Genomic DNA, 23,695 nt, shown 5'->3' with positions numbered 1-23,695 from the left:
ATTAAAACTGAAGGAGACATTCAGAAATTAAATAAACCCTATTATTATCAACCTAGAAATCCAGAATTAAAAAGATTAACAAGTTCAGAAGAGACTTTTGGAACTCCAAAATATTCTAGTCAAAAATCAACAAGTAATTCTCCATTACCTAAAAATGTTATAAACTTAAGTGCTATTGCGACAAGATATTTACCAACTGTAAAAGATACTAATTCTTTTGGAATATATTATAATAAAGAAGATGATATTCATATGATTGGAAAAGATAAAATAAATTTTGAAAATGATAATATAATTCTAAATGGAAAAACATATACAGGAACTCTAGGTTTGTGGAGATTATTAACTCATGTAGATATTACCAATCCGAAATTTTATACAGATGATGATTTTAATATTTATAAAAATAAATTAATTGAAACTAATTCTATATATCAAAACAATGATCCTTCAACGAAAGAGCTAAATCAAGTCGTGGTGAAAAATATAATGATATGATTAAAAACATTTGGAGAGAAATGAATGAAATTAAAACGAATGAAAATAATGAAGAAACTATGGATAATAAAAAGAAAGAAAATACTGATAATAAAAAAAATAATAAAAAAATCAATAAAAAGAAAGAAAATAATGAAGACAATGAAATTATGGAAAAGAAAGAAAATAATGAAATATTAGCTGAAGATAATCAAATAGGGGAGGGTTTAAAGAAATACACAGAAAATCGTATTGAATATCGTTATATTAGTAATGTAAACCAAGTTATAGATAATTTACAGTTTATTTCTGCAGAGGAAAGAGCTGGAAATAATAATTTTAAAAACGAAAAACTTGGTATTCTTCATTTGTTTAAAATAATTATGGAAAACCATATTGATACTCCTGAAGGTATTGAATATTTACTAAAATATGTAACTTGTTTACCAAAGGAAGTGAAAATATCAAAAGAAAAAATAACTAAACGTATACATTATGTATCAATTGAAGAAAGTACAGGAAATAATATTTACCATGATGAAAAACTTGATATTCTTAATATTTGTATTAGAGAAATGGAAAAATTAATTGATATACCTATTTATGGTGCAGATTATTTATCATCATATGTTTCATGTTTACCAAAGAAAATTATTACAGGTTCAGGAATTGTTAATTTTCTTTTGAATTGTTCAAGTTTACCTCAAATACATTGGCCTGGTTATAATTATTTAGGACCGGGAACAAAGTTAGAAAAAAATAAAAAACCTATAAACAAATTAGATGAAGCTGCGAGAGAACATGATTATTTTTATAAAGATAATAAAGATACTAAAACAAGACATATTGCTGATAAAATTTTAGAACAAAAAGCAATGGAAAGATTTTATGATCCTCATAGTTCTATAGGTGAAAAAACTGCAGCCATTTTTACTGCAAATGTAATGAATGTTAAAAGACGATTTGGAATGAATTTAATTTAATTTATTTTTTTTGTATTATAAAATGAATCTAAATTTAAATAAAAAACAATTTAATAAAATATTGGAAGCTCATAAAAATAATAAAGATGTATCAATTCTAATTGAAAATAATCAAATTGATAGTGGAAAACATAAATTTATTCTTGAGCCAGAACAAATAAGAAAATTAAAAAACGCTAAAAAAAATAATACCAGATCAAGATTAGAACTTAAACATGTTCAAATTAAAAAAGGTGGATTTTTACCAATAGCTATTGCTGTGATTGAAGGCGTAAGTGCTTTGGCTGCAGGTGCAAGTGCAGTTTATACAGCAATAACTGATGCTAAACATAAAAAAAAAATTGGAAGAAGAAACAATTCGACATAATAAAGAGATGGAAAAAATTAGATCACAAGGTTCTGGTTTAAAAAAAAAAAAAAAATATTGAAAAAAAAATTAAAAAAATGAATAAATTTGAAATAAAAACATTTAGAAATAATATTGAAAAATTTGAAGGTATTTATACACGGTTTTGGATTAAAGAAAATAATATAAAAATTGACCCATTGAGTAATATAGATATAAATTACTTTGGAAATAAAATAAAAATTATAGAGGGTGTTTTATGTTAAATGAATTACCTACAACACCATGGAAAAATGAATGTGGAGTATTTAATTTAAATGATTCTACTCAAAATGGTTCTCATTGGGTTGCATGAAAAAAAATAAACAATACATTTAAAATATATTTTGACACATTTGGTCATATAGTTGGTGAGCCACCAAAAGAACTTTTAAAATATTTGGGTAAAGATAATCTTTTTTGTACTGTTTCCCAATTTCAATACTATAATGATCCACCTATATGTGGTCATTTATGTTTAGAATTTATTGAAAATTATAAAAAATTTATTTAAATATCATAATTTTTTTTAATAGAAATATTTCTATTAAAAAATAACGAGTTAACGAGTCGTTTTTTTACGTTAACGAGTCGTTTTTTTATGTTAACGAGTCGTTTTTTTACGTTAACGAGTCGTTTTTTTACGTTAACGAGTCGTTGATGTACTCATATGTATGTTTTAATAATTCGATGTTAAAAAAAATATATTTATATTATAATGAAATTAAACTTTCACTAAACAAACTACGTAAATTAATACAAGAGGAATTACATGATTCGAATAATAATAATTAAAGTGTAATGACCTAGTTTTAATAATAATATGTAACTCGACTGATTATTTTTTAACATCCTGTTGTGGAATGTTATCTGCTGACTACTATACAATGTGAAGTATACAGTGTGATGTATACAGTGTGAAGTATACAGCGTGGTATAATTATACTAGTTTAATTTTATTTAAATAGTGTTACATAGTATACATTACATGCCTAAGCATTGTGGCGCAGTGGGTTAAGGCGTGTGTTTTGAGACTGAACATATTAGGTTCGAATCTGACTGCAGCAGATTTGTTCCTACTGTGTTTGTTCTCGTAGTGGGATTAAAAATTAGGTGGGGGGCATTATAAAGCCGGCAATTGTAGCGCTTCGGGTGATTGGTGATTTACATGCGAATGTAGGTTGTCACGTGGTGCGGCCTACGTTGTCACCTTGATTTGTATCTACCTCAGTCTTGTTCCAAGGCTGACGTATATAATGTCCACCTCTGACTTTAAATTCTACAAATAAATACATGTCTAACCCACCACGTCACAGTGCTTAGGTAAAAAAAAAAAAAATATCTCTGTTGTACAGACAACCAGTTAAAAAAAAATAAAATAAAAAAATAAAAAAAGTGAGAGGTGGCCACCGTTCTGGATGTCTGTACAACGCAGATATTTTGCAAATTTTTTGCATTTTTTTAAGAGTTAAATATTACAAGTCCTATATTTCATTTATTATTTGGTATTTTAAAGTCGGATCAACACAGATATGTTTTATATGCTTATCTACACTACATATTAAAAGTTTACCCCCCGCTTCATATTTTTCATTTAAGTATAACTCCGTTGCTATTTATGTTAGAATGTTTATTTTTACATCAAACATTTTTGTTTTTAATTCTTTATAAGTCCCCCTCATAGTATCATAGTGTAAAATCGTTTTCAAAGATTTTTGGATTTTAATTAATTAATTTCATAAGTTTTACGAAAAATATTCTTGAAGGATTAATATAAGTGAATAAACTCCTGATCCACTTATATGAATATCCACTTATATTGGAATTTAATAACACGTGCCCCATTTGGGTGAGTGTTAAATATTGAACATTTTTTTAATAGAACAATTCTATTAAAAATTTAATTAATTATATTATTATATTCTAAGCATTTTGTGATCGGAATCTGTACCTCCCATGCTAAGAGAACATATTTTAATATTTCCGAAATTTTGAACAACACAAATATCATGGAGATATTTGAAAAAATAAGTACCGGTTGTATTTATTAAATCATTAGCTATTTTACAAATTTCAAGCCATGTTGGCGATTCTAGTATTTTAGAAGCATAAGGTTTTCCATTTCCAGAAATATTGTGTCCATGATCGACAATTAAAATATTTCCTTTAATTGGAATTTTATTTAGATTATATTTCATAATTTTAATATTTTTATTATTATTAGTATTATAGTATTCGTATTTACAAAACTTAACAAAGATTTCATTATTTAATATTGAGTTCTCTATTTCGTTTTGCATTTCTTTTTCTTGTAATTTATTAAAATCTTTGATAGGGTTTTCCATTATTTTATTATTTATTATATTTTTAATTTTTAAATTATTTTTTTCAATTTCTTTTTAATACATTTTTGCAATTAAATATGTTATTTCGATTTTTATTTTTAATAGAACAATTCTATTAAAAAATATTTTAATTATTATTGCATTTCGATTTTCATTATTAATATCATAAGTATTATGAAAAATATTTTCGGGTTTTTTTTTGCATTTCATAAGTTTTGACAAAAAATATTTTAATTATTATTGCATTTCGATTTTCTGATCTTTTTGCACATTGCTTTCTTTGTGATCTTTTATTGATATTGACGCGGTACGCAGCGGCCACCAGTACAAAGTACAGGTACCGCAGCGACCAGTCTACACTTTTCGTCAACCGCCACTACGGGCTACAGCGCGACAACGCCAACTCCCCCACCACGCCACAAAGGCACAAGGTGGGACGGGAAGGCGAGTCGCGTAGAACGAGTACCGGCCGTCGTAGACCTACTACTAGCAACATAACCCACGTCGTGAGCACAGCCACACGACCACAACCAGAGAGATATATATTTTCATATAGCCCGCCGTCATTTTGTTCTTTTTTTTTTGATATATTTCTTTGCTACATATATTTATATATCTACGTATACCCGGTACGGGGTAAAATAAACCCAACCGTCGACACCCGAAATTGTGTTTGTTTTTTTTTTTACGCTCGAGTGTGCCACCCAATATACCACACCAACGACCGGCTCTCCGCGGACCACCTACCACCACCGTCGTAGCCGCGTCAAATTGGCTCCCCGCAGAGGAATCATCGCCTCAAGACAGCGTAAAGGTAAGAGTTTTTTCACGCTGACACATACCTCGGTAGATTGCTTATATTAAGTTAATATTAAGACTTTTAGCCAGGAGTGTGTTTGCCGGTTAGCTAGGATTCCCAGTGAACATTACGTAAGAATTATTTCTAGCACGTAACAGGGAATCCCGCGCAGCCGTGCATAACCTTGATACGGATTGGGAAGTAGTTATATAACAACCGCCACCCCTCCGCAACGCCTACCTTTCGTCCCGCGACATTACCGTCGATAACAGCACAGCGCGCATGCCAAAACCGGTTTCAGCCGCTGCAGCCGTCAACTGCCGCCGCCGAGTACGTCGACCCAGTTCTGCTATTCTGGGAACGCAACGGCGGCACCGTCAACAGCTGACCTACTAACGTAATCGCTGATAAACTTCCGTAAACAGCGCACAAAATTTACGTCAAAAAAAAAAAAAGTCTCTAAACCACGTACACACACCAAACACAAGCTACCTCACCGACCAACTGCTTAACGACAGCATTTGTAATTAAATCATACATAATGACTGGTAAAACGTTACAACAGTTATCGTCGGCGGAGCTGCGTAGCGAGTGCTCGGCCCGCGGACTCAGTGTGTCCGGGTCGAAGTCGGATGTGTATGTCAGGCTAGAGGAGCACCTTAGGGAAAGCGGACTAGTTCCCGAGAACGTGAGGTTCGAACCAGTGCAGCCCCCAATCACAGGATTAGGGGACGGTACTGGACAACAACCACACGTTCGATCAACGCTGTTAAGCACGGACGTCAGTCAGATTTTCGGACCATCGGCTAGAGGTATCTCGACAAGCCATACGGCAAGTCAAGGACCAACGGACGATCGGCCAGAGGACTGCGACAACCAGCTGACCATGCAACAGGGCCAGTCCGCACACCCATTCAATACCGACACTTTCAAAACCGCAGCGGAACAACTGCAAAAGTTAAAACTGGCGTTGCCACAAACGAACGACAAAACGTCGTTCGAGGCACGCCTAATGGCGCTCGAGGCAAGCATGACGCGGTTCTTTACGGAATCGCGCACGACCGCCACGCAGCAGCCACACGACTTTGCAGTCCCGCGGTACACCAACCACCCGTCACCCGTACACATAACAACTCGTACACACGATAGTTACCAGTCGGGTAGGTCGTATGAGCGCAACGAAGGCGGCGCTCAGCCGAGCGCCAGCCACACTGCCGCCTCGAACAACCGACCGTTCTTCACGCGCGACGGTCAACACGACTATACGGGTCACACCACACACACGTCACAACACGCGTCATATGAAGCACGCGTACAGGAACGTTCGGTACTAATACCGTACGAGGACTTGCGTACAGCAAGAGCCTCGTTACCCGAGTTCACAGGAACTAGGGCCGAGGACCCCGTACGGTTTATAGACAATACCGAGTCGATTTTGACGCAAGCGCGTATACACCCATCGGGTTGGTGCAGGGCGGTCGAGCCGCAATTAAAAGGAACGGCGAGTACATGGTACAATTCTATCAGGGCACTCGACCTATCCTGGACAGAATTTAGGGAGGAATTTTATGAAAATTTCAATGACGCCGAAATTCAGTCTCGATTGCGCGCCGACATCGTGTCAACACGTCAAACGCCCAGACAGTCGTTAACGGAATTTGTGCTGATTAAAAACCAGCTGGCGCGCCGCGTAAATACCGGCCTATCCGAATCGGAGTTGGTAGGTATTATCGCCGGACTAACGCGTGACACTTTCCGTACACACATACGTCTACACCGGCCATTGACGTTCAGCGAGCTGCGACGCATCGCAGGCGTCTTGGACCCGGTAACGGACAACACCAACCCGCCCCCACAACAATGGGCCCCTAAAACTAAGAAAGGGGTGGAAACCCCACAAACAGCCCCCCCGGTCAAAAAAAAATTTTTTACGAAAGCAACTGATAATACACCACCGGGGCCGTGCAGATATTGTGGGGAACTCCATTGGAACAGTAAGTGTCCAAACAGACCGACCACGTCGGGAAACGGCGGGGGAGGGTCGACGAGGACTAGTCCCCCTCATCGACTCATCACCACCCCCCCACTCATCACCACCCACTATCGGTAGTACACACGGAAAAAATAAGCGTAATCGAAAAGCGCGTAGTTCGGTAATTCAACACACAGAACAACCAACTACGAACATTTTTTTTCCGTCCCAATCACCACTCGGCACCCGTTCACAGACCCCCAACCTACACCACCCCACCATTGAACACACTCACCTCACCGGTGACACGTGTGTTCAACAACAACCGGCTCATGGGGTAGCCACAGGGTGTAGGGGACAAAGGCAACAGAGACACGGGTGTTCACCCGCACGGGTGACGGGGACACAAGCACACACACCGCGCTTATCCCCGCATTAGGTCAGTCTGCGCACGTAAGGCAACAGGCGAGCAACGAGGCAACCGATGTTGACAGTATGGTCATGGCGGTTAACACCACCGACCAGACAGTCCTCCATCGCGGTTCAGAACCAGTTGTCCCGCTCGACCAATTGCAATACGACTAATAACGGTACGCGAACATGCCAAGACAAAATTCCGACCCCCGCGGTCGAACTCGAATTTCCGTCAGGCTTCGTAACAGCCCTATTAGATTCGCAGGCACAAAAATCATACGTAAACCCGACAGTAGCCCGTAAATACGGCAAAACACCCACCCACGGACCAACAAACACAGTCCGGATGGCGGACGGTCGCACTGCAACAACCAGTGGCACCTCCACATTCGAAGCTAGGATAGGTACACTCGATATAAAATTCGAAGCGACCATCCTAGACAATTTGTATTGCGACGCGTTACTAGGACACGACTTTCTTGTTAACAACGAAGTCTCTTGGGATTACGCCGCGTGCACAATTCACATGGGTAAGCAAATTCGTACGTCGACATGTTGGAAAGGGAAATCTCAACCACCCGCCACTCGTCCCGACCTGTCACAATTAGAATTTGGAAACGACCCCGAAACACGCGCGAAACTAACCAAGATTTTAAATAAATACGCAGGTAGTATTCAGCGAAAAAGTAGGACGTACCAAATTAATTGAACACGAAATTCTGCTAAAAGACCCGTCCCCAATCGCGCTCAAACCATACCCATATCCGCAGCAGAAACAAACTGCTATCGACGATATGGTACGCGATATGGAACTCCAGGGGCTCGTAGAACCAAGCACCTCACCATGGGCCGCACCAGTAGTAATGGCAAAGAAAAAAGACGGAACTTTTCGTCTCTGTGTCGACTACAGGAGGCTTAACGACGTTACGGAATCCGACGCGTACCCTATGCCAGATCTCAACAAAATGATTAGGCAAATGCGGGGCGCGGAAAATATTCAGCATTTTTGACCTTAAGTCGGGGGTACTGGCAAGTGCCGCTACACGAAAATGCACGAAAATATACGGCATTCCGAACACGTAGAGGTCTATATCAGTTCAGAGTCCTCCCCTTCGGTCTAAAGAATAGTCCAATGACTTTCGTGAGACTCATGAACGAGGTCATGAGGGGGGTACCAGGATGATTTCGTACAAGTTTACCTGGATGATATTGTAGTATTTTCAAGGGACGAGTACGAACACCAGGCCCACTTAGACAAGGTTCTCGAGCGGCTCAAGAGGTTTGGACTAACGTGCAACACAAAAAAAATGTAAAATCGGTCTACGCGAAATTTCATTTTTAGGGCACATCGTAGACTCGGAGGGCATACAAAAACAACCGGAAAAATTGGTATGCATTGACAATTTTCCGGTTCCCAAAAAGGTTAGGGACGTACGTAAATTTTTGGGCGTGTGCAACTGGTACAACCAGTTCGTAGATAATTACGCGGATACCATAGCACCACTCACTAATTTATTAAAACAGGGAGTACGGTGGAAATGGACAGAGGTAGAACAACGCGCGTTCGAAACAATAAAAAACGCGCTAGTCACATCACCAAAATTGTCGCCACCCGATTATAGCAAACCGTTTTGTCTGCAAACAGATGCAAGCGAAATAGGAGCCGGTGCGGTACTTTTCCAACGTGGTGACAGACCGGAGGAAAGACGCATAGTGTCCTACGCAAGCAAAAAGTTTAGCGAAACGCAAACAAGGTACGCCGCGGTCGAACGCGAGTGCCTAGCGATAATCTGGGCGACAGACAAATTCCGTCCATACCTAGAAACCCGACGTTTCGAACTCCTAACCGACAACTCGGCACTGACATGGTTACACAGGGCTAAAGACAAAAATTCAAAATTAACACGTTGGTCACTACAACTAGCTAATTTAGATTTTAGTACGGTACACGTCCCGGGAATACAAAACGAAGCACCAGATTTGTTATCTCGTGACCCGGCACCGGGCACACCTGTAGACGAAGATCGACTTGAGGAAAAATTGGTAGGGGCGCCCACAGCGCCGACAACCAGTGTTGACCTCGAATCTGACCGAATATTTTCAATGTTCGATAACCACGTTAGTGACGACACACCACTCACCGCGACGACTCTCGAAAAATGGCAGTCCGAAGACGCCACAATCCGCGAAGTAGTCGCCGGTCACAGGTGGGACGGGCCAGCGCGGAACACTAGGAGCACAAAATCGGGAACAAACGCATACGTTTTTTCCGAAGGTCTCTTACGCGTAAACGTAGGCACCCACACACCCGTCGTGATACCAAAAACCAAAGCACAACATGCAATTTGGAGGTGTCACGATCACGTCTTATCCAACCACCCGGGCTGGAAAGAGACGTACCGGGCGGTTCGACAACGGTACTATTGGAAAGGTAAAAAAAACGACGTCAGGTTATATGTCGGTGCGTGCCACGTATGTGCGTGCACGAAACCACTAAACTCACGTCCAAACGACCCAATGCAACCAAGAACCCCCCGTGAACCATGGGAAGTTATCAGTGTCGATCTCATGGGCCCATACCCACGTTCTGGTAAGGGAAAATCGTACATACTGGTAGCAACCGACTGTTTTAGTAGGTGGACCGAGGCTTACCCCTTAGGAACAGCAACCTCTAAAACAATAATCGAAACGTTAGAACGCGAGTTCTTTTCGCGTTTCGGTTACCCCCGCGTGTGTCTCAGTGATAACGGCCCACAGTTTGTGTCAAACGAAATGATGAACGCGCTAGAACGCTGGGGGGCACAGGGTTGGACGACCCCAATCTACCACCCGAGGGCCAACCCAGTCGAACGCCGTAATCAAGATTTAAAAAAAGGGTTACGCGCACAACTAGTAACGGGCAAACATAAATCTTGGGACACGAAACTACCCTCAATCCTATTTTCGATACGGAACAGGTGCAACGAACAGACATGCTACCCACCCGCGGTCCTTGTCCTCGGCAGAGAGTGCAAGAGACCCGAGACTGGGCGCTGTCTAAAGCGGCGCCGGTACACATCAAAAAAATACAGGAAGAGAGGGTAGAGCGGGAGAAACGTATTTTAGGCAAAAAGGTAGTGGTAAAACCAAGCACGAACACCGGCACACCGGTGAAGTTCGGCAAGGGCGACGTAGTCTACTACAAAGCACACCACTTATCTAAGGCACACAAAGATTTTCACGCCGGTTTCGCACCAAAGTGGTGGGGACCGGTAAGACTGGCGAAACAGGTCGGGAAAGGAGTCTTCCAAACCGACCAACAACCACCGCGGAAAATACATGTGTCATGCTTAAAACGGGCACCGATAGGCCAACATTAAATAAACAATTGTCTGTAATAATAATCATTTACAGACAACATGACCGGCCAACAGCAGGAGAAGTGGCAGCAGGTTGCCGAGCTAATCCAACGGCTGGGGCTGGTATCCGGTGGCCAGGATGAGCCACGAACAGCCGCCCAGGTCGCGAGGATGACTACCCGCCAACTCCTGCAGGACCCAGTGCGGGCGGCCATCTACAACCGGGGCTGGGCGGACCGTACGACGGACATTCAGCGGAGGTTGCGGCCACACCGACCACCATCAACGTCAACACCCGGCAGCCGCACACCGTCCCTGACAAGGCCACCACCCCCAGCAACGACACCTGCCCCCGTAACACCTGCGGAGCCGGCACCGGTACCCAGGCCAACGGGGGTACTCCCCGGCCCAACGGGAAGGGTGAGGACGGAGGCGCAGCAGGCAAGGAACCGCCGGAAATTCCAACAGCTGAAGGAGAAGAGGAAGGCCAGGGAAAGCGAGGCAAGCCAACAACGTCGGCTTGCCAAGCAACCCGCGCCAACCTCAGAACCGGAAGCAGCCGGCACGCCTCCGACCAACCCTACACCGATGGAGGTTGACAAACCGGCCTCCAAGGACGGCAAGTCCGAGGAGCCGGGACAACCCACCAGCCAGGAGTCGCCAGACCAATCGGAGTCCACGGTAGAAATTACCGAGACAGATTGGCTGGTGGCGTTCGAGGGGATGCCAGATTTGGACGAGCACCACTCGTACTACACTCCGGTAGGGTCCCCAAAACACCTTCAATAACACTCACAGGCGCGGGCAAGTCTACCTCAAGCGAAAGCCAGAGGTAGTACAAGCCACCCCGTCCTGATATGACACACGGACACCGGTACAAGTGTACCCCGTGTGACGGTTTGGCGGGGGAGTATGACGCGGTACGCAGCGGCCACCAGTACAAAGTACAGGTACCGCAGCGACCAGTCTACACTTTTCGTCAACCGCCACTACGGGCTACAGCGCGACAACGCCAACTCCCCCACCACGCCACAAAGGCACAAGGTGGGACGGGAAGGCGAGTCGCGTAGAACGAGTACCGGCCGTCGTAGACCTACTACTAGCAACATAACCCACGTCGTGAGCACAGCCACACGACCACAACCAGAGAGATATATATTTTCATATAGCCCGCCGTCATTTTGTTCTTTTTTTTTTGATATATTTCTTTGCTACATATATTTATATATCTACGTATACCCGGTACGGGGTAAAATAAACCCAACCGTCGACACCCGAAATTGTGTTTGTTTTTTTTTTACGCTCGAGTGTGCCACCCAATATACCACACCAACGACCGGCTCTCCGCGGACCACCTACCACCACCGTCGTAGCCGCGTCAATATAATATGAAGTGAGCCAGGACTGGTACATATATACTACTTATATATACTGACTTTTCAAAGGCTTTTGACAAGGTAAATCATATGTTAAACTTATAGATTTATCTAACGTAAAATAATCAACTTATAAGCGGTGGAAAGGATATAGTTCATGGTTTTTCTAAATATAATACATAATTTCAAGTGATTATGATGTAACAATATCAGCCTCAGCCTCACATAAGCCTACTCTCCCCAGGTATTTACTTATCTCAGTTAAATTTATGTTCCATTGTCTTAAATGCCACTGACGTTCTTAATGAATCCTTATGATTACCTATAAATCAAACCCAGGTCCTGATATAATACGGAGTATTTTCTTTATAAATTATAAATTTGTATTAACAGTTCCTTTGTTACATTTATTCAATCTTTATTTATCAAGCGGTTTGTTTCCAACTCTCTGGAAGTCAAGTTTTATTATGCTTATTTCTACGAGTTGTTATGTAACTATTATATCAAATTATCGCCCTATTTATCTTCTTTCTATTATACCTAAAATGTTTGAATCAATAATATCTAAAAAAATAACACCGTTGCTTTCTTCATCAGTATCTATTGACCAGCATGGTTTCATGACTGCAGTTTATATAGGATTGGCACTGCTGGGAAGACATATTCCCGTTCCAGATTTTTCGGTATTTTCCGAAGATACATAAGACTGTTAAAAGTTAAAAATGTTTAGGTAATTATTTTTAGTTATTATAGATCAGCAATCCCCACTATGCAGCCTGCGACACTTTAACAAATGTTGTACGGCCCGTTTTAACTTCGAGGATTGTAGAGACGACCGGATTTGACGTAGATATAGCCTCTCCCGTCCCACCATCCTAAATGAATCAGAGTTGCCGAGAGTGACTAAAGCCAAGTTTTTGTTTTTCTTTATAGCTATATAGCAGTGTCTTCAGCAATCTTTAGGTGTAATGCGTTTTAAAAGTTTTTTTTTCTTTGCATGTCACCGATTGCATTGAACTGTGGTATACAAAAATATAACAAACCAACAATACCTACAAGTATAGAACCTACATTTTCGGTTTGTATTGTTACATTTTTTCTGCAGCGTCTCAGACGATACTACTAGTATGGGCTGGGTCAGAATCTAAGCGCAGATTGGCAGCAGCCTTACTACTCTGCTGCGTCAATAATAATATGATTCTCGCCACAATTGGAATATGGTATAATCAATTTAAAGCATTTAATAGCATCACGTGACTTTTTTTTTTAAATTTATATATTATATATTTTTAAATCCTACGTACTTATATTGATGGTTTTAATTGAATTTTATCTGAAAAAGTAACTTAGTAGATACCATAAATGATACTGGTGTAATGCACCCTTCTGGAATTTTAAAACTTCTTTTCAACCCCCGAAAGTCTGCATGACGGATTTACCTAGACTCTTCGTTGGAATGGATAAGTGTTCTACACTGCTGGTGCCGCTGGTACTACTGCCGGCAGGAGACCCGGATTGTGGTGCGTAGTCCAGCGTTGAGGTTTCCGTGGTCGTGATGTAGTTAATAGATTCCGCCGTGGTGGTATCGACAGGAGTAGTGTTTGTATTGATGGTGTTGAATACTTCAGTGATGGCTGTGACAGCTGTTTCGATGTCACGATCACTGTTTCTCGCGGTGCAATTCTCCTTATCTTCCTCAGACACCAAACCCTCGGGTATGTGGATCTGAGACAAGGATATGTTGGCGGTGGACGAGCATAATGAGTTGGGCAGAGTAGAGACACCAGTGGAACTCATCAGCAGGCTGCCGACAGTAGCTATTTTGTCCACTTCGCTCAGGTCCTTGAAGTTCTTACACGTGTCCATCACGTTTTGAGACCGGGACAGGCTCTTGAGCCCGTACAGCTTCTCCTTGGATTTACTGAACGTCAGGATGCCATTTCGTGACCGGTATACCAGGGACGAGTGACTCTCACACATCCGACTAGACACGTACTGCGACTCGTGCAACATAGATAACCTCTTAATGTCACTTTCCTGCATGTCCTTGGACACTTTCCGCTCAAAAATTCCCTCCCGAGACTTGGAGAGGTATGATGGTTGCAGACCACCACCGCTACGTCTAGCACTGGTAAATGGGGTAGTGCGTTTCGCGACAGAATGGTTACTGCCGGACGAAGACTTGCAGAGGAGGTCTGCCAGCCACGTATGTGTCAAACACTCTTTGGCTGTCAGTCTCTCCCTGGGATCTTTGACCATCAGCTTCTGGATGAAGTCAACCGCCTCCCCTGACACGTCCTCGAAAAGCTCGTCCGGGAAGTCGATGCAGCGTTTGATATGTTGCAGAGCGTCTCCTGGTCCGTGTCGCCACCAAACGGACTGAACCCCGTCAACAGTGAGTAAGTAGTCACACCAAGTGACCTACAAGAATACATGCACCAATCATTCATAAATTGAAAATTGTTGTTATTTTACGAATGTCGGACGGGACTGATTCAAGATTATGTCAAGATTTGAAAAAAAAATTACCGTTAATATACGTCTTATGAAAATTTTTAAAATCATGCACGTTTGATAGCACGATGTCCCTATAGTATAAAATAGTAGATAGTGTACCACAAATTTGTATATTGCACCCATATAATAATATAATATCATAATATTATTATGATTATTATAATAATATGTATTACCACCTATAATGAAATTACTACATATTTTTAAGAATATAAAAATCATATTTATAATTTTCTTAAAAAAAAATATCATTTCACATATGGTTTACTCCCCATCCCTTTTAGAACTTTGGATTTCTAACCACGCATATAATATACTGTTTGTTATTTGTTTGTTCGTGTCCAAGATTTGTTCAATATTGCTACAGGACTCTTTAAAAAAAAAAAAAAATAACGGGACTGATCGACCTATTATACATTCTTTATATCACCCCTTTTATACGCTCGAGTCAGAATTTCCGTTTTAATGAGTCAATCTAATATTTGTGGAGCTGAGTGATCTCTGAAAAGGTATTCTTGGAAATGGGTGGCAAGGTCATACCTAGGTTACCTAACAATAATATCCTAAATATTCCTAAGTAAACTTGTATAATATAAGTGAATTATTACTTACCACATGTCTGCGGCCAACGTGATTGGTTCGTACAGAAGGATCTCTGGAGCTAAAATCACAAATTTTGATTAAATTTATTCTTCAAATATTTTCTAACAGACTATATATTTTGTATAGTTAAGAATATATTTTGCAGAAATCGTTTTTAAAACGGTTTACTCACCGATGTAGTCAGGTGTGCCAAGGATTTCCCGGATTTCCGTGCCCTCCAGAATCACTCGGGATATTTCAAAATGATCAGTATAATAATAGATACTATAATTTATAATTAAAGACTATAATTTAAGACTCTTTGATTTATTTAAAGCATCAAGACTACGTGCATATACAAAATCCAGTGACTCGTTAACGTCACCAATACTGTAAAAGTCCGACCAATTCACAATTTTTAATAAATCATTTAACTTTTTAAAATTAATATACTCGAATGAGGCTGATTTTTGTGTCTCTTTAATTATTTTCGGTATGGATAAAATAGTAGTGTAATGATCAGAAAAATCTGTTTGAAGTACACCAGCTTCAAAGTCATCAAGGCTTTTTTTATTTTTATTTGATTTGATAAATATGTGATCGATACAAGAGTTATTACTACTACCTGAAGGAATTCTCGTGTATACGTTTATAAGAGAGATAAATCCATTTGATGATAACAAGTCAAGGTAATCATTCTCAACATTATTATTACCTATTATATTTATATTAATATCACCTAATAGGATGGTCATGTTTTTATCAACGATGTCTTTATCTGACAGTAGAATTGTTTCTAAACGAGTCAAAAATTCATTTATTACACCCGTGGGAGACCTGTATATACAAAGTAGATTTAACGGTACAACATAATTATTGATAACTAACTTCACAATATTCGCTTCACATAAATTATATTCATGTAAATCAATATCTAAAAGGTGTTTAACAAAGACAATTATACCATCATTCTGGTTTCTTTTCATAGTAGAGTAAAATGTTTTGTATCCCGGTATAAAATAACTACAATTATTTGGGTCATGCCAGGTTTCCGTTAAGACAATTACATCTAAATTAAAATAAGAATCATTTTGCAAAAATAATAGTAATTCATCTAAATTAGCATTTATGCTCCTAATATTAACACATATCATTAAAATTGATTGATTATTACAAATGTTATATTTTTTCATAAATTCAGATATTGTAAGGAAATAATTAGTATTATATAATAAGTTTTTTTCAACGGTATCCATAACATGCATTATCTAAGAAAAAAAAATGATTACAATTTAATGATTACAATTTAATTGGGTACAGAGATCAGTTATATAATATTATTTAGACTATTTTCGTCTTCTATGAGGAAGACTTTATTATTTTCATCTTTTCTTAAGAATAATTTACTGTCTCTAAACCAGACATATTTATAATTATGAGCTTTTGCGTACATTCTAGTTTTATAAAATAAAATGTTATTTGTTCGTGTTAGATAATTGTTAATATATATACCTTCATCGTTCCAATTTGCATTGACATTACTTGCTTTGAATTTTTTCTTTCTTGACAGCTCCATCAGATTTTTTTTATTGTTATAGCTATTTAAAACAGCTACAATTTTTCCAGATTTATTTGGCACTTTTGATTTTGAACGATACGCCGATACGACTGATACAGATTCTCCTAATGCCCTTGATATTTCTACTATACTACTACTTCTACTATTTTGCAACAATCTTCATTTACTTGTTCAGAAATACCAACTACTTCAATATGATTTTCAAAAAATTTTTGTTCAATAAAATTAATTTTCTTATTGACTACGCTCAATTCATTAGTTAACTTTAGGTTTTGTTCTTTTAGCTGCTTATTTTCGTTTCCAACATCATTAATCGATTTAATTATATCACGCAGTTGCGTATTAAAATCGTCGAACTGACCACTCATGAAATTAACAGAATCTTTTAGATCCATTAATAGTTTATCAGAGTGGGAACTGTCTGTTTCTGATAAGGATTTTGTAACTTGACTTACACTTTTATCAGACGGAGACTTTGGACTAACTTTGGACTTTCCACAAAACCATTTATTTTTGTTCGCCGCACTCATGTTTCTGAAATTGGTTTCTCTCAAACCAGCGCATGCAAAATGTAAAAACATTTTACATTTTTAGCATTTGATATCATCATTTTCATAAATATTATCATAACAAATGAAACACACCAACATATTTAATAAATTACAGTACAACTGGATACTACGAAAATATAGATAAGAGAATAACAAAAACGGTAAACGTCCGCTCACATCGAATGCTTGACTGTTAATATACTTAATATTTAATAAACTAAATATTATAATATAATATACTAAATATTTTCGTAGTCGATCATGAATTAAATGTATGATATATCGTCCATTAGCATATATACTCAGCCTTAACAATACGAACAACGAACACGATACGGCATATTAATATAATATTAATTAATGTTAATTCGATTTTAACAATAATTGAGATATTATGGATTTCTTGAGAGTCGGAACTGGTGGTCCTTGTTCTAAGACTATATATCACGATCGATCTCTAGAGTCTATATAGAATCTAGATCGTGACAATCGCGGCATTCGTTGGTTTGTCCGTGGTTGGCCTAATGGATTTGAAAGCACGTGTACCGCACACGACCACCTCATTCGGATCTGGATCGTTCCAGGAAACCAACGTGTCACCAATGCCATACATTTTACGCATAATTTTTTTTAGATAAAAATGTTTAATAAACCTGAGCGTGCGTTTTTCCACCGCACTCACTTTAATGTCTAAGTGAGCAATTTTCCGCTAGTGCATGTACGCCAATCATTCGACCACGTGGTGTATGAACTTAACCACGTCGGCTTCAAATAGCACGTTGTCGTCGTCGATGATTTTCTGCAGATCGCCTCCTGGAGCGCTAAAAAACGTAAATCACCCTTTGTCATAATAATAAGTATAGTCATAGTTTTACTGATTGTAAACAAATTGTAATAATATATTATTCGCACTATTCCATGACGATGATCAACTGTTTGGGCGTTTGAAACACATGATGCAGTTTGATTATCCGTGGTAACGGCGAACACAGCGACAGCAAAGCTATTTCGTGATGGATGTCGGGACTGCAGTCTTCGCCAAATCTCGTGCGGGTTGAAAATTTGGCCGCAAACACTTCTCCAGTTTCGATCGAAGTGCACCTTCTGACTGAAGCGAATTGACCCCTATAAAATAAAATAAAAACGATATTGAAATTAATAATAAAATAAAATATATATTATTATATCATAATAGTACTTAATATAATATTTACTATATAGGTATAATGGTGAAATATTATAAAATAATATGTATCGAATAATATGAATTGGACGGATAATGCGAACATTTCTGATCCGAATCTAAAGATATAACTTGGTATATTGTATTGTAAACTTATCTAACATTTGTATAAAAATGATTAAAAAATAGTTTGGGGAACCTACGCCTAACCTACCGAGCCACAGTTTGTGTTGCTTACAACGGACAAAACTTCAACACTTAAGCTAGGTGTCTACGGGGCCTAGGCGTAAACCGATATACATCGATGTAATCGTATATAATTCGATGTATCTACACACTGATTAAACTTTAATTGTAGTTTATTCAATGATCTGACCGTTATTATTATTATTATTACATTATTATAATGTATGTTTGAATAATACATTTATTTAAATACAAAATTGTGCACTTGTGCGTTGGAACGTAGACCGACTGACATTTCGTGAATGCGAATTTTAAAGTGTACAAATCGCATATCCACGGGTTTAAAAAGGAATAAACTTAACGAATAGAGCACAAACGGCAGTTGAAAAGACGAAACGAATTGAGAAAAACGAAAAAAGTAATAATAATAACCGACGCTGGCGTCGATTGCGATGATAGCAATGATGGAGCGACACATCGGCTGTTTTTAAAACAATAACAAAGTATGAGAAAATGTAAAAAAATCGAAAAACGGCGTAAAAAACGTAACATTTTTCGAAAAAAGTTTTATTTTTGAAATATTTGAAAACTAACCGACCGCCGCCGCGGTGAAGGTATGCGATTGGACGCTCTAAGGAATCGACAAGAACGACCGGGCGGACTGTAGAAACGGAGTGGTGCTTAATTTTTTACGCCACGGTTTCACCATAGCTGGCGTTTTCCGTTCCAAGGGTGGCTTGTAGACAGCTGTTTTTCTTGTCATTTTATAATATTAGATAGACTTTTTGGGTTTGTGTGATTTATCAGTTTGAATTGAGCATTTAATTTTTAATATATTTTGTAACCAGTAAATTGCAGTGATAAACTTGTATAGTGTAGGTACCTACATTATAGTTACCATTGTAACAATACATTGCCAACAAACACTTAAACTATTAATACTTTTATGTTGTAATGATGTATTACATTAATTATTATTATTTTGTAGGAAGACAATTATTATTTAGCCAATTTGGATGGAAATAATAAATCTCCTTTTGCAACTGATTCATCAACTGTTGATGGTAATGGTAGAAACAAAAGGAAAACGAGAGTCAGTTTAAAAAGACAATACAGACAAGTGAGGACTGATAGATGTAATAGACGTAATAAAGGAGAAGAGTACAAAACTGGAAAATGAAAGGTGATAATGGCAAGAAAAATAAAATAGGTAGTTGGGTTCATGTAGAAGAAAGTATAATGAACTGTTTAAGGATGATGATAGAAAAATTATTTTTGAGGAATATTGGTGTATGGGAGATTATTCAAAGAAAGTTTCTTATGTAATGATTCTTACAAATCTAAAACAAAAAATGCCTGAATGATAAAAAATAGACATTTCTGAAAAGCAAAGAAATAGAACATTTTCCATAAATACAAATCTTACTTCATTTCATACTTTTCTTATTGATTCCATTGAAAGCGACTTCCAGGTCGATGTAATTTATACTGATTTACATAAAGCATTTGACTGCGACAATCATTCATTATAAATAAAGAAATTGGAAAACTTCGGCGTTTTTAACCCATTATTATCATGGATAAAATCCTATCTCTCTCATTCTACCCAAATTGTAAAAGTCCACAACTATCTTTCCAATCCTATTGTTGTTACATCGGACGTTCCTCAGGGGGCACCTTTTCCCATGGCTCTTTAACATATTGCCTATGTTTTCTTCCATGCAAATTTATACTTTTTGCGGACGATTTAAAATTATTTAACTAACTGTGAAATCCTCCAAAACAATTTAAATAATTTTAATAACTGGTGCCAAAATAATTCGCTTTCTATAATATCAAGAAATGTAATTCTATCTCGTTCTATAAAACTCATTTTCCTATTCATTTTAATTATTCCATAAATTCGTCATTTATTAATCAAGTCTAAATTATCAAAGATTTAGGTGTTATATTTTCCTGTGATCTATCTTTTATTAACCATATCGACTATATTTGTTGTAAATCATCAAAAATGTTGGGCTTTATGAACCGCAATACCCACGACTTTAAAAATATTAAGGCATTTATAATGCTCTATAATTATGCTCCTTGTTCGTTCAATCCTAGAATTCACATTGCTCATTTGAGATTCTCATCAACAAACTACTAACATTGATCAGCTTAATCGTATTTAAAATAAGTTTTTAAGTTTTGCAGAATACTGTTGTGGTACTAAACCAATGTTAAATTCCTTAACTAACAGACGTCGTTTTAATAATTTAGCATTTATCCATAAGCTACTAAATGGCTCTATTGACTCCCCTGATATTCTATCGCTACTTCCAATCGCTATTCCATCATTTAATTTTAGGCTACGCGTAACATTTTAAAATAATTTCCATAGAACTAATTTTGGTTACGCATCCCCTCTATATCGTACTTTTTGCATTATAAATAATATGCATAAGGCTGATATATTTTATGATCCATTGTCTTATTTTAAAGACGGGGTCGACGAGAGTCCACCTTGTCGTGGTGACCCCGCCCGACCGGACGCATGTCCGGCGCTAAGCGACTCTCAACTGTCCGGAGCAGGCCGACTCCGGACTTATAACCCCTGGCATGGATAAATGCAACCGCCGAACTAGCCCGCCGGCGGCCAGAGGGTATAGGGCTACCTGGGGCAGCCCCCCAAAAATTAACAATAATGAACACAAACAAAAACGATATTGATGGTACTGATACAGAGAACTTGGAATCCTCAGATCCGGCAGGTGTGGGTGAGCTCGCCACACAGGTCGTTATCGGTAGCTCGGATTATGCACAATTGAACAGGACACGGAAAGATATGGATTTAAAAGATATGGACATGAGCAACAAAGGACACTGCTACTTAGCCCCTTTTAGGCTTAGGGGAGGCGGTGACAATGATGACCTGGATATCACAGAATCCGGTAGCACAAGTGGTGACATGGGCGCTGGAGGCAGCCAGAAACGGGGTCCTACCTCGCCGGGTGGACTTCCGGCAAAACTGCCCCGTACGTCAAAAGAGACGTCGGAGATAAATGACCTCATCGGTTTCTTAGAGCAAACCATCATCCAAGAAAAGGAAAAGAAAAAACTGCGAGTTATGGTCGCAGAAAAAATGATAGCCAAAATTGCCAGGTTGAGAACGGTCGCTCAGACCTTGGCGCATGAGAACAGCAGGCTGGTTGGCGAGTTGAAAGGCAAAGAAGATGCCCTTAATCAGAGCCTTACAGGGTTCATCGGCAAGCTGGAGATGAAAAATGCTGAAACCTGCGGCCTAAGAGCCGAACTTGATGCGCTAAAAACCACTACGGTTGCACAAGGCCCAATGATGGCACAACAGTCCTCGTACGCCTCTAAGGCGGCGAAGACCGTACCAAGGGCACCAAGGCCAGAAACTGCGCCAAAGGCCGCAGGTGCACACCCGGCCAAGTCCAAGAAGACGGCGGATAGGGATCTAATAAGTAAGAGTAGGAAAGTGAAGGCAACATCTCGTTTCCTTATAGAGATCCCGCAAGATATGACAGTGGCAAATGTTAAAGCCGGGTTATGGCAGACGGTTAGGGCGAAATGCAGTAACCCTAAGGCGAAAACCATAGTTAGTGGTAAGTCACTGGTAATTATCCCAGATGACGCCAATACGTTGGAGGTGATTAGGAGCATTGACAACATGAAGGAAATAGGCCCGAGAAAGCCCCGCGTCATAATTTATGATGTTGACGGTGGCATTAGCAAAGACGAACTGACCGAGTGTCTGTTGGCGCAGAACGCAAAGCTCGGAATAACTGCTGAGGATATGGGCAACTCAGTTCCGCTTCACAAGCTAGGCCCACGTAATGGGGATGTGGTCCACTGGGTGGTGGAAGTTCCCCCAAGCGTTCTCGCCAAGATGGAGAATAAATCATTATACATAGGCATGACAAGGTGCAGGTGCAAAGTGCACAGTACACTCCCTCAGTGCTATAATTATCAACAGTATGGGCACACATTGGCACGGTGCGAGCAAAAGACGCCTTCGTGTAGGAACTGCGCAGGGCCACACGACTCCCGGACTTGTAATGAGGATGGGGTGAAGTGTGTGAACTGCAAAGAACCGCACAAGGCGTCAAGCGGAGCATGTAAAGCCAGAGGCCAGGCTACCCGTAGCCTGCTGAGGCGTACAGATTTCGGATCATCACAATGACCGAGTCCGTTAAAATAGCCCAGCACAACGTCAATCGACAAAAGATGGCGAGCCAGCAGCTAAGGGACTACTGTGACAACACGTCCACCGATACTGTCCTTATACAAGAACCCGTTATGGTAAACGGCACGGCCTACGCCTTTGAAAATTGTAGGCAGGCAGCGAGCGGTGACAACCCGGGCGCGGTCATAGTGATCCTCGACCCTAATTTACGGGTGATAGAGCTGGCAGATCTGTCCAGCCAGCACGTTGTCGCACTGAAAGTCTGTAAGGGTAATGATACGGAAGCTATCACGGTGGTGTCGGCATATTTTAAATACAACATGCCGATCCACAACTTCATTGAGAAGCTGAGTAGTATCCTCAACCGAGAACACAGGGTGATGATTGGTGCAGACGTAAATGGACATTCTCCGCTTTGGCACTGTACTGACACGAATATTCGTGGAGGTCAGACAGTGGACCTCATCGAGGATTTTGATCTTACAGTCGTAAACAGACAAAGCGAATTGACCACCTACGAACGGGAAGGTATGGGCTCTTCTAACATAGATGTTACCCTTGCGACGCCACAAACCGTAAACTTGGTGCATGACTGGTCGGTCATTGATGTAACCGACAGTGACCATAATGTCCTGATATATAATGTGGACCTCAGAACTGATAGGACACCAAGAGAAATATCATACCGTTATGACACCAAGCGGGCCGATTGGCCAAAATTCGCAGCTGGTCTATGCAACCGATCCATGGACCGATCCGTACATTAATCAGTAACATACAAAAGGTAGCCGCGGACTCTATGCCGAGAACCAGTAC

At 39.5% G+C, this 23,695-nt stretch overlaps 1 protein-coding gene and 1 pseudogene across 1 annotated transcript; one reads left to right on the top strand and one right to left on the bottom strand.

The window, feature by feature from the left end:
• The first annotated feature begins 4,873 nt into the window (after positions 1-4,873).
• LOC132932902 (proteoglycan 4-like) lies at positions 4,874-11,502 on the top strand. The gene is made up of 2 exons (XM_060999249.1): positions 4,874-5,004; positions 10,769-11,502. Exon 2 carries the CDS (start codon positions 10,774-10,776, stop codon positions 11,500-11,502), a length of 729 nt encoding a protein of 242 aa, XP_060855232.1. The 5' UTR covers positions 4,874-5,004; positions 10,769-10,773.
• Positions 11,503-13,496: 1,994 nt separating this feature from the next.
• On the bottom strand, positions 13,497-20,118 carry LOC132932901 (death-associated protein kinase 3-like; annotated as a pseudogene).
• Between the last annotated feature and the right edge of the window lie 3,577 nt (positions 20,119-23,695).

Source organism: Metopolophium dirhodum, chromosome 1, assembly GCF_019925205.1.
Source record: "Metopolophium dirhodum isolate CAU chromosome 1, ASM1992520v1, whole genome shotgun sequence".
NCBI classification, from domain to species: Eukaryota; Metazoa; Arthropoda; class Insecta; order Hemiptera; family Aphididae; genus Metopolophium; species Metopolophium dirhodum.
The sequence above is the reverse complement of the archived record's forward strand: the minus strand, read 5'-3'. Positions and strand labels throughout refer to the sequence as shown.

Excerpts from the sequence above, each read along its gene's own strand:
- LOC132932902 (XM_060999249.1), top strand. The coding sequence starts at position 10,774 with ATGACCGGCCAACAGCAGGAGAAGTGGCAGCAGGTTGCCGAGCTAATC.